A 14,629-nucleotide genomic window follows, 5' to 3' on the forward strand; every position below is an offset into this window, starting at 1 on the left:
CTAGATTTCATATATATGTGTTAGAATATGATATTTATCTTTCTCTTTCTGACTCACTTCACTCTGTATAATAGGTTCTAGGTTAAAAAAAAAATTAGGTTATAGGTTCATCCAACTCATCAGAACTGACTCAAATGTGTTTCTTTTTATGGTTGAGTAATATTCTACTGTGTATATGCACCACAACTTCTTTATCCATTCATCTGTCAATGGACACCTAGGTTGCTTCCATGTTCTAGCTATTGTAAATAGTGCTGCAATGAACAATGGAATACACATGTCTTTTTCAATTTTGGTTTCCTCAGGGTATATGCCTAGGAGTGGGATTGCTGGGTCATATGGTGGTTTTATTCCTAGTTTTTTAAGGAATCTCCATACCATCTTCCATAGTGGCTGTATCAATTTACATTCCCACCAACAGTGCAAGAGCATTCCCTTTTCTTCACGCTCCCTCCAGCATTTATTGTTTGTAGAATTTTTGATGATAGCTACTCCGACTGGTGTGAGGTGATATCTCATTGTACTTTTGATTTGCTTTCTCTCATAATGAGCAATGTTGAGCATCTTTTCATATGTTTGTTAGCCACCTGTATGTCTTCTTTGGAGAAATATCTGTTCAGGTCTTTTTCCCACTTTTTGATAAGGTTGTTTGTTTTTCTGGCATTGAGTTGTATGAGCTGCTTGTATATTTTGGAAATTAATCCTTTGTCAGTTGTTTCACTTGCTATTATTTTCTCCCATTCTGAGGGTTGTCTTTTCACCTTGCTTATAGTTTCCTTTGATGTGCAAAAGCTTTTAAGTTTAATCAGGTCCCACTTGTTAACTTTTGTTTTTATTTCCATTACTCTAGGAGGTGGGTCATAGAGGATCTTGCTTTGATATATGTCATCAAGTGTTCTGCCTATGTTTTCCTCTAAGAGTTTTATAGTTTCTGGTCTTATATTTAGGTCTTTAATCCATTTTGAGTTTATCTTTGTGTATGTTATTAGGAAGCGTTCTCATTTCATTCTTTTACATGTAGCTGTCCAGTTTTCCCAGCACCATTTATTGAAGAGGCTGTCTTTGCCCCATTATATATTCTTGCATTCTTTGTCAAAAATAAGGTACCCACAGGTGCATGGGTTTATTTCTGGGCTTTCTATCTCGTTCCATCGGTCTACATTTCTGTTTTTGTGGCAGTACCATACTGGCTTGATGACTGTAGCTTTGTAGTATAATCTGAAGTCAGGAAGGTTGATTCCTCCAGCTCCATTCTTCTTTCTCAGACTGCTTTGGCTATTTGGGGTCTTTTGCATTTCCATATGAATTGTAAAATTTTTTGCTCTAGTTCTGTGAAAGATGCTATTGGTAATATGATAGGGATCATATTGAATCTGTAGACTGCATTTGGTAGTATAGCCATTTTCACAATATTGATTCTTCCTACCCAGGAACATGGAATATCTCTCCATCTGTTTATGCCGTCTGCTTTGACACATTTTTATCTTTCTCCCTTTTCTCATAGCCCAGAAAATGACAAGAGATTTCTTTTTTTTTTTTTTCTTTTTATTAGTTGGAGGCTAACTACTTTACAATATTGTAGTGGTTTTTGTCATACATGAATTAGCCATGGATTTACATATATTCCCCATCCCTCTCCCCCCTCCCACCTCCCTCTCCACCCAATCCCTCTGGGTCTTCCCAGTGCACCAGGCCCGAGCACTTGTCTCATGCAACCAACCTGGGCTGGTGATCTGTTTCACCCTAGATAATATACATGTTTCGATGCTGTTCTCTTGAAACATCCCACCCTCACCTTCTCCCACAGAGTTCAAAAGTCTGTTCTGTACTTCTGTGTCTCTTTTTCTGTTTTGCATATAGGGTTATCATTAGCATCTTTCTAAATTCCATATATATGTGTTAGTATACTGTAATGGTCTCTATCTTTCTGGCTTACTTCACTCTGTATAATGGGCTCCAGCTTCATCCATCTCATTAGAACTGATTCAAATGAATTCTTTTTAATGGCAGAGTAGTATTCCATGGTGTATATGTACCACAGCTTCCTTATCCATTCGTCTGCTGATGGGCATCTAGGTTGCTTCCATGTCCTGGCTATTATAAACAGTGCTGCGATGAACATTGGGGTGCACGTGTCTCTTTTAGATCTGGTTTCCTTGTGTGTGCCCAGGAGTGGGATTGCTGGGTCATATGGCAGTTCTATTTCCAGTTTTTTAAGAAAAGAGATTTCATATTTTTAACCTACTTTTCCTAAATTCTTTTCAATAGATCAGAAATAAATTTATTCATAAGACAAAGCAATTAAGGTCATGAATCTATTTGTCCAAAGAGTCCAACCTAGTCTAAATAAGAAAACTTAACAAACCTGATATTCTATAAGTATAAAATAAAAATAGACTGTATATACACTATTAATATTATATATGACATTAAATGAACTCAAGCTTTATTACAATATTTAAATTTATCCTTAGTTATTATGTATGTCAACTCAAAATACATGATTGAAGAAGTAAGTTTCCTTCCTTTTAATTCAAGAGAAACCAATTTTAGATCCTGTTTTGAAAATTAAGCCTTACTTTTTGTGTAGCTACCTTAAAATACTTTAGCTACTTAAAATCCTATACAATATTAATTTAATTATCCCTAAGAAAATACAATCTACTGCCTCTTATAATATTGCATAAACACCAAAAGATGACATAAATAGCCTCAAAAAAGTATAGGTTCTATAATGAATGTAACTTCACTGATATTTCCTAATCTGAATTTACTTTAAAAACTTCCAAAGCAGGTATCACAATAGTTCAGATTAAAGAGGCATTACACTCTTTTATTTAAACTTAGATTTTCCTTACATTTTCCTTCTGTCATCCACACAAGGAACCCTTTCTAGCATACAATCTACACCAATCCAAACTTGTTTCCAAGACCAGCTAACTGAAAACTTGATATTTCTACAGTAAATATATAATGCTAATGTATAGAAATGCTTTGCTAAATATAAAATTTCTAAATATAATTTATCTTAAGTATTATACATATAAGCTAGAAAATTAACTTAAATTTTAAAGGATAAATTATAACTGGATACTCTACTAGGCAAAATATTGATTTTCTCCCCCACTGAAAACTCTCAAGATTTTAGTAAGCTATGTAATAATGAATCACTCTAGTTAAGCAAAGATCACCAGAGGCATTCACTAAACCAAAACTATACCAAGGTTTCCAACAAAACCCAAGGACTCCTGAAATAATTCTATTTAAAATCAAGTCTTACTCTAGAGTGCTATCATCATTTTAAGCATCTAAAATCAGCCTCATTAAATGGATTTGGATTAGAGGAGAGGTACTGAAGAAGAGACGGTCATAGAGGTTGGACTCTTCCCCTGGTTCTATCTTTATCTTTCCACACTGTTTTATTGAGTACTAACACAGTAAGTAATTTATGGGAAGTTTCCCATAGTTAAGATTTCTACTCTAAAAATTACTATGTAAAAACCAAGTTAGTGTATTACTCTAATGTGTTGAGTACCACTGTGAGCAAACTACTGGTACAGGTGAGAGTCACAAAGCCTAACTGCTAGTCCTTTTTCCCAGCGTGGGAGGAACAACTAGAAATTTACTGACCGATTTCTGGCTCTTGCCATGCTCTTTGATTTTCTTCTTTCAAATCGTTCTTCATCAGAAGAAGTTGTGTCACTACTGTGAATAGCATGCTTCTTTCTCCTATTTAAACAGAGTAAAATCCTTAAAATCATTACAGCAGCAAAGGACTTTTAAAAAGCACCATTCTGAGCACCATATCTACTGTTAGCTCAGTATAAAGTACATACATTCACTCGTTCATTTGGCAAATATTTATTAAGATCCTTATACTCATGCAATTTACAACAGAAGGAAATTTAAAAAAACAGGAGGAGAAGGAGGCTATAATTTTTAAATAGGGTAGTTTAGAAAGACATCAAGCAACAAATTTAATTTGCATCCAAATTTAGGGAATGTCTATCACTGATTGATAAATAACATCAAAATCTTAGAAAAGAAAGCTTATCCTTTTCTCTTATTTTCCCATTTCCCAAACAATCATAAACAGTACAGACGCTAAAGAAAATAATACATTGGTTTATGGGGAGACAAGAGTTTCCACTTTTGACTTAAGATACTTATATCCTGTCCGAATTTCTTATAAAACATACTTTTCAAGAAAAGTTTACAATCATAACTACTATGGCATGAAAGTATCAAATTGAAATCCTTAAGGAAAAACAATATCCAATAAATCTAATTATTAAAATAACTGATGACATCTCTAAGATACCTAGAAAATATGGTAGCATACAAAATGGAATCATTGTAAATTTACTTGAAACTCAGAATGGCCTTCAAGAATGGTGTACATCCTGTGCATCTCTATTCAACTCCAACTCCCTCAATAGCAAACCCAGATTTTCCCCAGCTCATTAAGACTTTTAACCTGTCTAATATTCCTTCTCTTAATTAATAGGAGTCCTTTCATTTAATCCTGTATCATATTTTAATGTTTCCCAAGACCTTAAGAAGACTGTTGCAATAGTTAACTACTCAGTCTTTGCAATTTTGACTTTACTTTCTCTCTGACTTCTTTCTCTCCTTAAGAACAAAATGCCTGTTTCCAAGTTTATTTACTCTACGTGTGTGTGTTGTGAGCCTAATATATAAAAATATAATACATCGGCTCTAATGAGGTGATCAGAAGCAACAGTGTACATACTGGGCTAAGGAAATGACTCCAGATCATAACTTGAATTCACAAGAACAAACGAAGAGACCCAGAATAATAAAATAAAAGTTACTATCCAAAAGCTATAAACATACTTGATTACCTTTCTTCTCTCACCTTTTTAAATAAAACAGAATTATAAAAGTAATTCTAATAACATATTACTAAGTTTATAAAATGTATCACAATACCACAAAAAGCAGAATGGACCATAAAGGGAAGGGGCCACATCATACACAAAAGAAAGTCAAAATGGATCAAAGACCTAAATATAGAGCTAAATCTATAAAACTCTTAGAAGAAAACACAGGAATAAATCTTCATGATCACAGATTTGACAATGGATTTTTAGATATGACATCAAAAACATGAACAATAACAACAAAGATAAATTAGACCATCAAAATTAAAGTTCTTTTTGCCTCAAAGAACATCATCAAGAAAGTAAGACAACCCACAAAATAGGATAAAATATTTACAAATCAAATAGCTGATAAGGAATTTGAATCTAGAATATATAAAGAGCCCTTATAAGTCAATAAGAAAAAGACAACAATTTTTAAATAGGCACAGGACACAAAGACAGTTCTCAAAGGAAAGTTTTAAAATGGTCAATAAGCACTTGAAAAGATGTCTCATATCATCAAAAATTATAGTGAGATACATTTTATACTCATTAGGATGACCAGAATCAAAAAGTCAGACAGTATTAAGCTTTGAAGAGAATATGAAAAACTGGATACCCTATACAATGATGGAGAGAATGTAAAATGGTATAGTCACTTTGGAAAACATTCAAGCAGCTCTTAAATGATAAAGCATAAAGTTATCACATGGCCCAGTAATTCTACTCCAAGGGATATACTCAAGAGAAATAAAAACATATGCCCAGGAATTCCTGGCACGCCAGTGGTTAGGACTCTGAGATTTCACTGCCAAGGATGCAGGCTTAATCCCTGGTCAGGGAACTAAGATCCTACAGGCCATACGGCATAGTCAAAAACAACCACCAAAAAAACAAAACAAAACAAAAATCCGCTAAGCCTCAATGACAAGATTATTAACAACCACGAACTCTCTAAGATATAAAATATATCTTTCTTAAGCATCAATCTTACAGAGGACATGCTAGAGGCATTCCCAATAAAGAGTGAAAGTGAAGTCGCTCAGTCGTGTCCAACTCTTTGAGACCCCATGGACTAATGTAACCCACCAGGCTCCTCCGTCCATGGGATTCCCCAGGCAAGAATACTGGAGCTGGTTGCCATTTCCTTCCCCAGGGGATCTTCCCAACCCAGGGATCGAACCTAGGTCTCCCACACTGCAGGCAGACGCTTTAACCTCTGAGCCACCAGGGAAGCCCTCCCAATAAAGAAGTGGGGTACAATTAATATACAGAAATTAACTGTTTGCATATATACAAACAGCCATCTGAGAAAAAATATAAGAATAAAAAAAAAAGGACATCTTTTATGTAATATAATATTTATACATTATACATAATTTGATAATAAATGTGGCAACTGTAATCAATGGAGAAAACACAGACTCACTCAATAAATGAGGTTGGAAAACTCATTTTCCACCTGGGATAAAAGCTGGATCCATACTACAAATCTCACACAAGAATAAAATTCAGATGGATCAAAATTAGAGCAAAATATGAAACATTAAAAATAAATAAATGTGCTATATGCATAACTGATTCACTCTGCTATACACCTGAAACTAACACAACATTGTAATCAACTATACTCCAATAAAAAGTTTAAAAAAGAAAACCATCAGTATTCTAAATTAAATAAAAATAAACAAAGGTGAACTTCCTTATCACTTTGGAATTTGGAAGGCTTTTCTAACTATGATTCAAAATCTAAAAATATTGTAACTGTTGTTGTTCAGTCCCTCAGTCATGTCCAATTCTTTGCAACCCTGTGGACTGTAGCACACCAGGCTCCTCTAAACAGGGGCCCACTGGGTTCCTCTGTCCATGGGATTTCCCAGGCAGGAATATTGGGGTGGGTTGCCATTTCCTTCTCCAGGGCATCTTCCTGATCCAGAAATTGAACCTGCATCTTCTGCTTGGCAAGCAGATTGTTTACCACTGAGTCAACTGGGAAGCCCCTCTAAAAAATCATAGTAGGCTGATAAATTTGACTACATAAAAATAAAAACTTTCTGGTAAAGACAAACAAAAGCAAAGTTAAAACACAAACTAAGAACTGAGAAAAAAGACTGACAATTTGTGACAAAGGACTACTATACTACATAAAGAAAGAACTACTTGTTGTTGAGTCACTCAGTTGTGTCTGGTTTTTTGTGACCCCATGGACGCAGCACACCAGGATTCCCTGTCCTTCACCAACTCCTGGAGCTTGCTCAAACTCATGTCCATTGAGTCAGTGATGCCATCCATCTATTTCATCCTCTGTCATCCCCTTATCCTCCTGCCTTCAATCTTTCCCAGCATCAGGGTCTTTTCTAATGAGTCTGCTCTTCACATCAGGTGGCCAAAGTATTGGAGCTTCAGCTTTAGCATCAGTCCTTCCAATGAATATTCAGGGTTGATCTCCTTTAGGATTGACTGGTTTGATCTCCTTGCAGTCCAAGGGACTCTCAAGAGTCTTCTCCAGCACCACAGTTCAAAAGCATCAATTCTTAGGCATTCAGCCTTCTTCATGTCAGACCCATACATGACTACTGGATAAACCATAGCTTTGACTATAGGGACCTTTGTAGGCAAAGAAATGTCTCTGCTTTTTAATACGCTGTCTAGGTTTGCCATAGCTTTTCTTCCAAGGAGCAAGGGCCTTGATTTCATGGCTGCAGTCACCATCTGTAGTGATTTTGGAGCCCAAGAAAACAAAGTCTGTCATGGTTTCCATTGTTTCCCCATCTATTTGCCATGAAGCGATGGGACCAGGTGCCATGATCATTGTTTTTTGGATGTTTAGTCTTAAGCCAGCTTTTTCCCTCTCCTCTCACCTTCATCAAGAAGCTCTTTAGTTCCTCTTCACTTTCTACCATAAGAGTATTGTCATCTGCATATCTGAGGTTACTGAAAGTGACTCCACCTTGCTTCATCCAGCTCGGCATTTCACGTGATATATTCTGCATATAAGTCAAATTAGCAGGGTGACAATATACAGCCTTGATGTACTCCTTTCCCAATTTAGAACAAGTCCATTGTTCCATGTCCAGTTCTAACTATTGCTTCTTGACCTGCATACAGGTTTCTCAGGAGGCAGGTAAGGTGATCTGGTATTCCCATCTCTTGAAAAATTTTCCACACTTTGTTGTGATCCACACAAAGGCTTTAGGGTAGTCAATGAAGCAGAAGTAGATGTTTTTATGGAATTCTCTTGCTTTTTCCATGATCCAATGGATGCTGGCAATTTGATCTCTGGTTCCTCTGCCTTTTCTAAATTCAGCTTGAACATCTGGAAATTCTCAGTTCACGTACTGCTAAAGCCTCACTTGGAGAATTTTGAGCATTACTTTGCTAGTGTGTGAGATGAGTGCAATTGTGTGGTAGTTTGAACATTCTTTGGCATTGCCTTTCTTTAGGACTGGAATGAAAACTGACCTTTTCCAGTCCTGTGGCCACTGTTGAGTCTTCTAAATTTGCTGGTGTATCAAGTGCAGCACTTTAACAGCATCATCTTTTAGGATTTGAAGCAGCTCAGCTTGAATTCCACAACCTCCACTAGCTTTGTTCGTAATGATGCTTCCTAAGACCCACTTGACTTCACACTCCAGGATATCACACTATCGTGGTTATCTGGGTCATTAAGGTCTTTTTTGTATAGTTCTGTGTATTCTTGCCACCTCTTCTTAATATCTTCTGTTTCTGTTAGGTCCGTAATGTTTCTGCCCTTTATTGTGTCCATCTTTGCATGAAATACTCCCTTGGTATCTCTAATTTTCTTGAAGAGACCCTTTAGTCTTTCTATTGTTTTACTCTATTTCTTTGCATTGTTCACTTAGGAAGGCTTTCTCATGTCTCCTTGCTATTCTTTGGAACTCTGCATTCAAATGGATATATCTTTCCTTTTCTCCTTTGCCTTTCACTTCTCTTCTTTTCTCAGCTATTTCTAAGATCTCCTCAGATAGCCATTTTGCCTTTTTGCATTTCTTTTTCTTGGGGATGGTTGTGATCACTGCCTCCTGTACAATGTCACAAACCTTTGTCCATAGTTCCTCAGGCACTCTGTCCATCAGATCTAATCCCTTGAATCTATTTGTCACTTCCACTGTATAATCATAAGGGATCTGATTTAGGTCATACCTACTAAAAGAAGATTAAAAGCAAGCAGCTTCACATGGTCATATAATTTTATAAATTAGAAATAGTTTAAAAAAAAAGCAAGAATCTATTACAAAATAGACAAACTTTACAGACATTTCAGAAAAAAAAGTAAACATCTTTTTAAAATACAGGAAAAAATACTCTTGTAAGCGATTCAAAAATAAACCAACATTTCCTTTTCAATTCTCAGACTGGCAAAAATCCAAAAGTTTGAGAATGCATTTTGCTGGCAGAAATACAGAGAAGTAGGGACTTTCATACATTGCAGGGTGGACTGCAAGCTGATTCAACAGCATTGAAGGTCATCAAATTACAATTTCACATTCTCTTTAACTCAGAGATTCCACTTCTATAAGTACACATGCAAAAGATGATTATGCAAGGGTATGCATTATAAACCATAGAATGTAATAGCAAAACCATGAAAACAACCTGACTCTCAATAAAGAAATAATTTTAAAATTACAGTATAACTATATTAAATACAGTAATGTTATGGAACTATAAATGTGAGATTTTGCTATACTTAAATGAAAAGACAGTGAAAATAAATCCAGTGAAAAAACAAAGTGTAGAACAATGTGCATAGTGTATTTTGGGTAAAAAGAAAGGATAACAATCAATATATGTATTGGTACATATATATTTATATACACACACACACACACACACATATATGTATGAACATATTCTCTAAGGACATACAATCTAATAAAAATGTTTCTATGGGATTCTGAGAGGCTACTGAGACTAGAAAACAGCTTTTAATGTTTATTTATTTCATTTTTGAGCCATGGGGAATATATTACCTTTTCAGAAAACAAAGTAGAGAAGATAGTCTTTCAAAATCAAAATGCCTCTTTGTATCTAATTGAAAGGGCAAAAGGAAACTAAAAGTAGCAAAGACTAACTGAATCAATTCTTCCAATGAAAGTAATGTGAGTCTCTAGACTCAACTTACTAAGAGACCAGAAAGCTGTATAGCTTTAGGGAACATAATTGTTAAAACAATAATCATTTCTGGCAAACTGAATCAGAAAGATAACAGTCACACTTAGGGTAAAAACTATTAGTGACTAATTAAAGAAGATGCTATTTAGTTTTCACTGGCATTATCATTAATGACATTAAAACCTATATCCTCAATGTAATGCATTATACTATGTAGTACTTAAGGAGATATCTAAATGATAGATGGAAATATTTCCTCCTTTAAAAACTAACAAAACATACCTGATATGACTTCTTCTTGCTGGAGATCTGTGAATATCAAAAAGGGTATTTTCCCTCTTTTTTTGATGAGCTGGTACTTAAAAAAAAAAAAAAGAAAACACAGAAATAACTAATAATAAATTGATAAACTGATATATTAAAGACGCAGAAATTACTTCTATTAATTTTCTGAATAGAAACTGTCTTCAAGTTCTAAATGCTGTCTAGAGGAAGCACAACAAAAATAAATACTTTGTGGTAAACACTATAAGCTGCAAATAAACATTCTAAAAAAAAAATGTTAAACTAAATCTTTGTGACTTTAGGTTAACCAAAGATTTATCTGACATATCACCAAAAGCCTAATCCATTAAAATGTTTTGATAAACTGAAATTCATCAAAATTACAAATTCTGCTCTTTGAAAGATAGTATTAAGAGAATTTTTTTCAAGAAGCTACCAACTGAGAAAATATTTGTAAATCACAATGACTGATATCCAGAGTACATAAGGAACTCTCAAAATTTCAATAATAAAAAGCCAAACAACTGAATTGAAAAAATGGGCAAAAGATTTGACTACTTCGCCAGAGATAATCTTGGCAAATCAGCAGGTAAAAATATGCTAAACATCACTAGTCATTAGAGAAATGTAAACTAAAACTACAATAAATATGTATTAAAATTAATTTTTAAAAATGACCATACCAAATGTTGACAAGAATATGAAGCAACTGAAACTCATATACTCTTTAGTGTTAATTGCTCAGTCGTGCCCGTCTCTTTGCGACCCCATGGACTGTAGCCCACCAGGCTCCTCTGTCCATGGGATTCTCCAGCCAAGAATACTGGAGTGGGCTGCCATGCCCTCCTCCAAAAGATATTCACAACCCAGGGATTGAATCTAGATCTCTCACATTGCAGGCAGATTCTTTACCATATGAACTACCGCCAAGGGATTCCATACACTGTTAGTGAGAATGTAAACGGTAAAATTACTTTGGAACAGTTTGGTAATTCTTAGTAAGTTAAACAGACACCTAATTATAAAACCCCTTCTATTTCTAGGTATTTATAAGAAAAATGAAAACATAAGTTCAAACAAAGACTTGCAAACATATGTTCATAACAACTTATGTATTTATAATACCCAAACACAAGAAATACCAACAATCCAAATGTTATCAACAAATGAATGGGTAAACAAATTGTAATATACCCATACAATGGAATGCTACTCAGCAATAAAAAGAAAAATACTACTGTCATAGTCAACAACATGGATGAGTCTCACCATTATCATGCCGAGTGAAATAAGTCAGACAAAAAAGAGTATATGCTATACATAAAATTTGAGAAAATGTAAATTTATCCATGGTGACAGAAAGCAGGTAAGATAAGTCACTGCCTGAGGGTTGGGAGAGGGAGGCAAAAGAAGGCTGAAATGAAATGAAAGTCACTCAGTTGTATCCGACTCCACGGACTATACAGTTCATGGAATTCTCCAGGCCAGAATACTGGAGTGGGTAGCTGTTCTCTTCTCCAGGGCATCTTCCCAACCCAGGGACGGAACCCAGGTCTCCCACATTGCAGGCAGATTCTTTGCCAGCTGAGCCACAAGGGTTAGGAGCAGATTATAAACAGGCAGAATGAAATTTGAGGATGGAAAGGTTGATGAAAAATGCTTATTATCTTGACTGTGGTGACAGTTTCATAAGTAAATCCCTAAGGTATTTCCAACTTGCCAAATTGTACACATGAAGCATATGCAATGGCAATGGATTACATATCTCAATAAAGCTTAAAAAAAAAATGCTAGAAAAATGGCTCACAATCTTTTCTCTGTCCTAACATACCTATCCTATTATTATTAGGGGTACCTGTGACAGTGAGTCCTAACTGGAGTAGAGAAATGTCTACATACTTCAGCAAGCTTCTAGTGAGGTAACTTTAATATTTCCAGAGAATCAATCACTGCTTTAGAACATGAGAGTCTGAATAAAATGATCCATTATGCTAAATGAAAGTAGCAAAACACAAAAGGTCACATATAGGCAAATCAATGGAGATAGAAAGTGCATTAGTGATTGCCAAGAGCTGGGGGCAGGGAAGTATAGATGTAATAAAATATTCCAGAATTAAACAATGGTGATGACTGCACACCCTTGTGAATATACTAAAAACTCATAAATTGTACAGATAAAAAATAAGCAAAACCTGGAAAAAATGGCAAATTTCATGATATGTGAACTAAATTTCAATATTCTAAAAACTGGAGGAAATCAATCATGATGGAATTTCCCAAGAGCTGGGGAAATAGTCAATAAAATAGAACCTATGCAACTGATTACTTGTCATCAGATTTAAAAGTGTTAGGATAAATTGTTTCCTTCTCAAGACTAAAACAAAACAAACCTAGCTTACTGGCCAAGCTGCCCTTTTGTGACTTTAGCTTAAATTACTTAACCACTTGGAACACAGAGAGGCTTGCCCTAAAGAACTGTTACAAATGAAAGTACTCAATAAACAACAAAGTAATACAGAAGTATGAGCAGTATTTATTATTAAATTTAGGATTATTTAAATAAAATGTGCATGCACTATGAAATTCTATATTGCAGTTGTATCCTCCAACATTCAGTCATGTGTGTGACTAGAAGCATACATAAGAAAAGATATACGGAATCTGTAAGAGATTGCATTCTTTTAAATTCAACAACACTAATTTTTTTTTAAGGAACAGAGCAGAATAAGCTACTCTACCACAAAAAGGAAAGAAGTTACTTAGAGTCTCTTACCTATTGGAGGTGCTTGGTATCGATCCACTGTTTTTCTTTGTCTCAGATTATATGGCCTATCATTTTCTTCTCCTTCTGCCTCTTCAGCCTCTATATCTCCATCTTCCTCTTGAGATTCTAGTTTCCCACACACAAAAGAAAAAAAAACTGCTTTAATCCACAAGGATTGGTCTACTCTAAAACTGAATATTTATATCTTATCTTTTACTCTTTCTACACAGGTGACATTTAAAAGTGTCAACACTGTATGATACAGCATAAATCAATGCAATTAAAAATGAAACTAGACAGATGTAAAAGAAAATGCCTTTCCTACAAATATTATAGTTCTCTACTAAATATATCAATATGATCACAATTGAGCTCTTGATTCACCTATGACTTTTCAATCTTTTGTATTATCTTTTTGAACATACAAAGCAATAATAGAATATGATTCAAAACTTTATTACAGCAAACTTCATTCAATGCCCAATTAACCATTGAATACAGTTAGCATTCACATACTACTTGATAGTTCAAAAAAAATATGCTTAAAAGATAATTACTAATGTTACACAAGAACAATTTTTGTTGGCAGTGTAGTGGTTTATTAAGCCCACTAATAACAGGTAAACACAGATTAGTTACATTTTTGGTAGAAAAATTTAGGCAGAGATTGGGAGAGAGTATGAAAGCAGATTTCTAGGGTATTGGTAATAGTTTATTTCTTGATATGAGTGATCAGTTTATAATTTACCTGGCTATACATTTAAAAAAAAATTACAATGTACATAAATCCTTTATTTTTAAAAAGTGGTTTTGCTATAGCTATGATGTGACATCTATTTACAGTTTAAAAGTCTGGTGAAACACTACTATATTTAAAATGGACAACCAAAAAGGACTTATTGTACGGCACATGGAACTCTGCTCAACATTATGTGGCAGCCTGGACGGAAGGGGAGTTTGGAGGAGAATGGATACATGTATATGTATGGCTGAGTTCCTTTGCTGTCCACATAAAACTATCACAACATTGTTAAATGGCTATACCTCAATATAAAATTAAAAGTTAAAAAGAAAAGAGAGTCTGGTGAAAATGTGTAAGCTTAGGGTCCTCAAATGCAATGTATGTTATGATTAACTTTTTAACCACAGGAATTATCAATATAACACAATCATGTTAAAGCACTGGAAAAAATAAATAAATAAAGCACTAGAAAAAATTTTAAACTGTCAGTGATGCTCAGTGAAACAGGAAACTAAAAATTCAAAGGACTTTACATTTTACTCATGAGAAAATTAGCAAATGCAGTATTACTTAACTAAATAACATTTTAAATTACTTGTGCCCAAATAAGTTTCCTTAAAACTTCAAAAAATTACCTTTTGGAAAAAAAAAAACTGCATTGTTTATTATGAGAAAAAATTCTAAACATGGCAAGTCCTCAGGGAAATCTACAAAGGTGTTCAGTTAATAATAAGGCAAAAATCACATTATAAATCTGTCTCACCTATACTGATTTTCTCCAAAGGAAGCAATATAGAGGTTCTAGCTGTAACAACA

The 14,629-nt window shown here is 34.5% G+C and overlaps 1 protein-coding gene across 5 annotated transcripts in view; it reads right to left on the reverse strand.

Annotated features, from left to right (window-relative positions):
• Positions 1 to 14,629, reverse strand: part of ATAD2B (ATPase family AAA domain containing 2B) — a 132,535-nt gene that overhangs the window by 78,753 nt on the left and 39,153 nt on the right. For 3 of the 5 annotated variants that reach the window (XM_043917274.1, XM_043917271.1, XM_043917270.1), the window contains 4 exons: positions 14,577 to 14,618; positions 13,081 to 13,197; positions 10,305 to 10,380; positions 3,631 to 3,729 (listed from right to left, as the gene is read on the reverse strand). In XM_043917274.1, coding sequence (XP_043773209.1) covers positions 3,631 to 3,729; positions 10,305 to 10,380; positions 13,081 to 13,197; positions 14,577 to 14,618 — 334 coding nt within the window. The remainder of the gene's footprint in view (positions 1 to 3,630; positions 3,730 to 10,304; positions 10,381 to 13,080; positions 13,198 to 14,576; positions 14,619 to 14,629) is intronic. The other 2 variants (XM_043917273.1, XM_043917272.1) reach the window with 1 other exon arrangement.

Source organism: Cervus elaphus, chromosome 11, assembly GCF_910594005.1.
Source record: "Cervus elaphus chromosome 11, mCerEla1.1, whole genome shotgun sequence".
NCBI classification, from domain to species: Eukaryota; Metazoa; Chordata; class Mammalia; order Artiodactyla; family Cervidae; genus Cervus; species Cervus elaphus.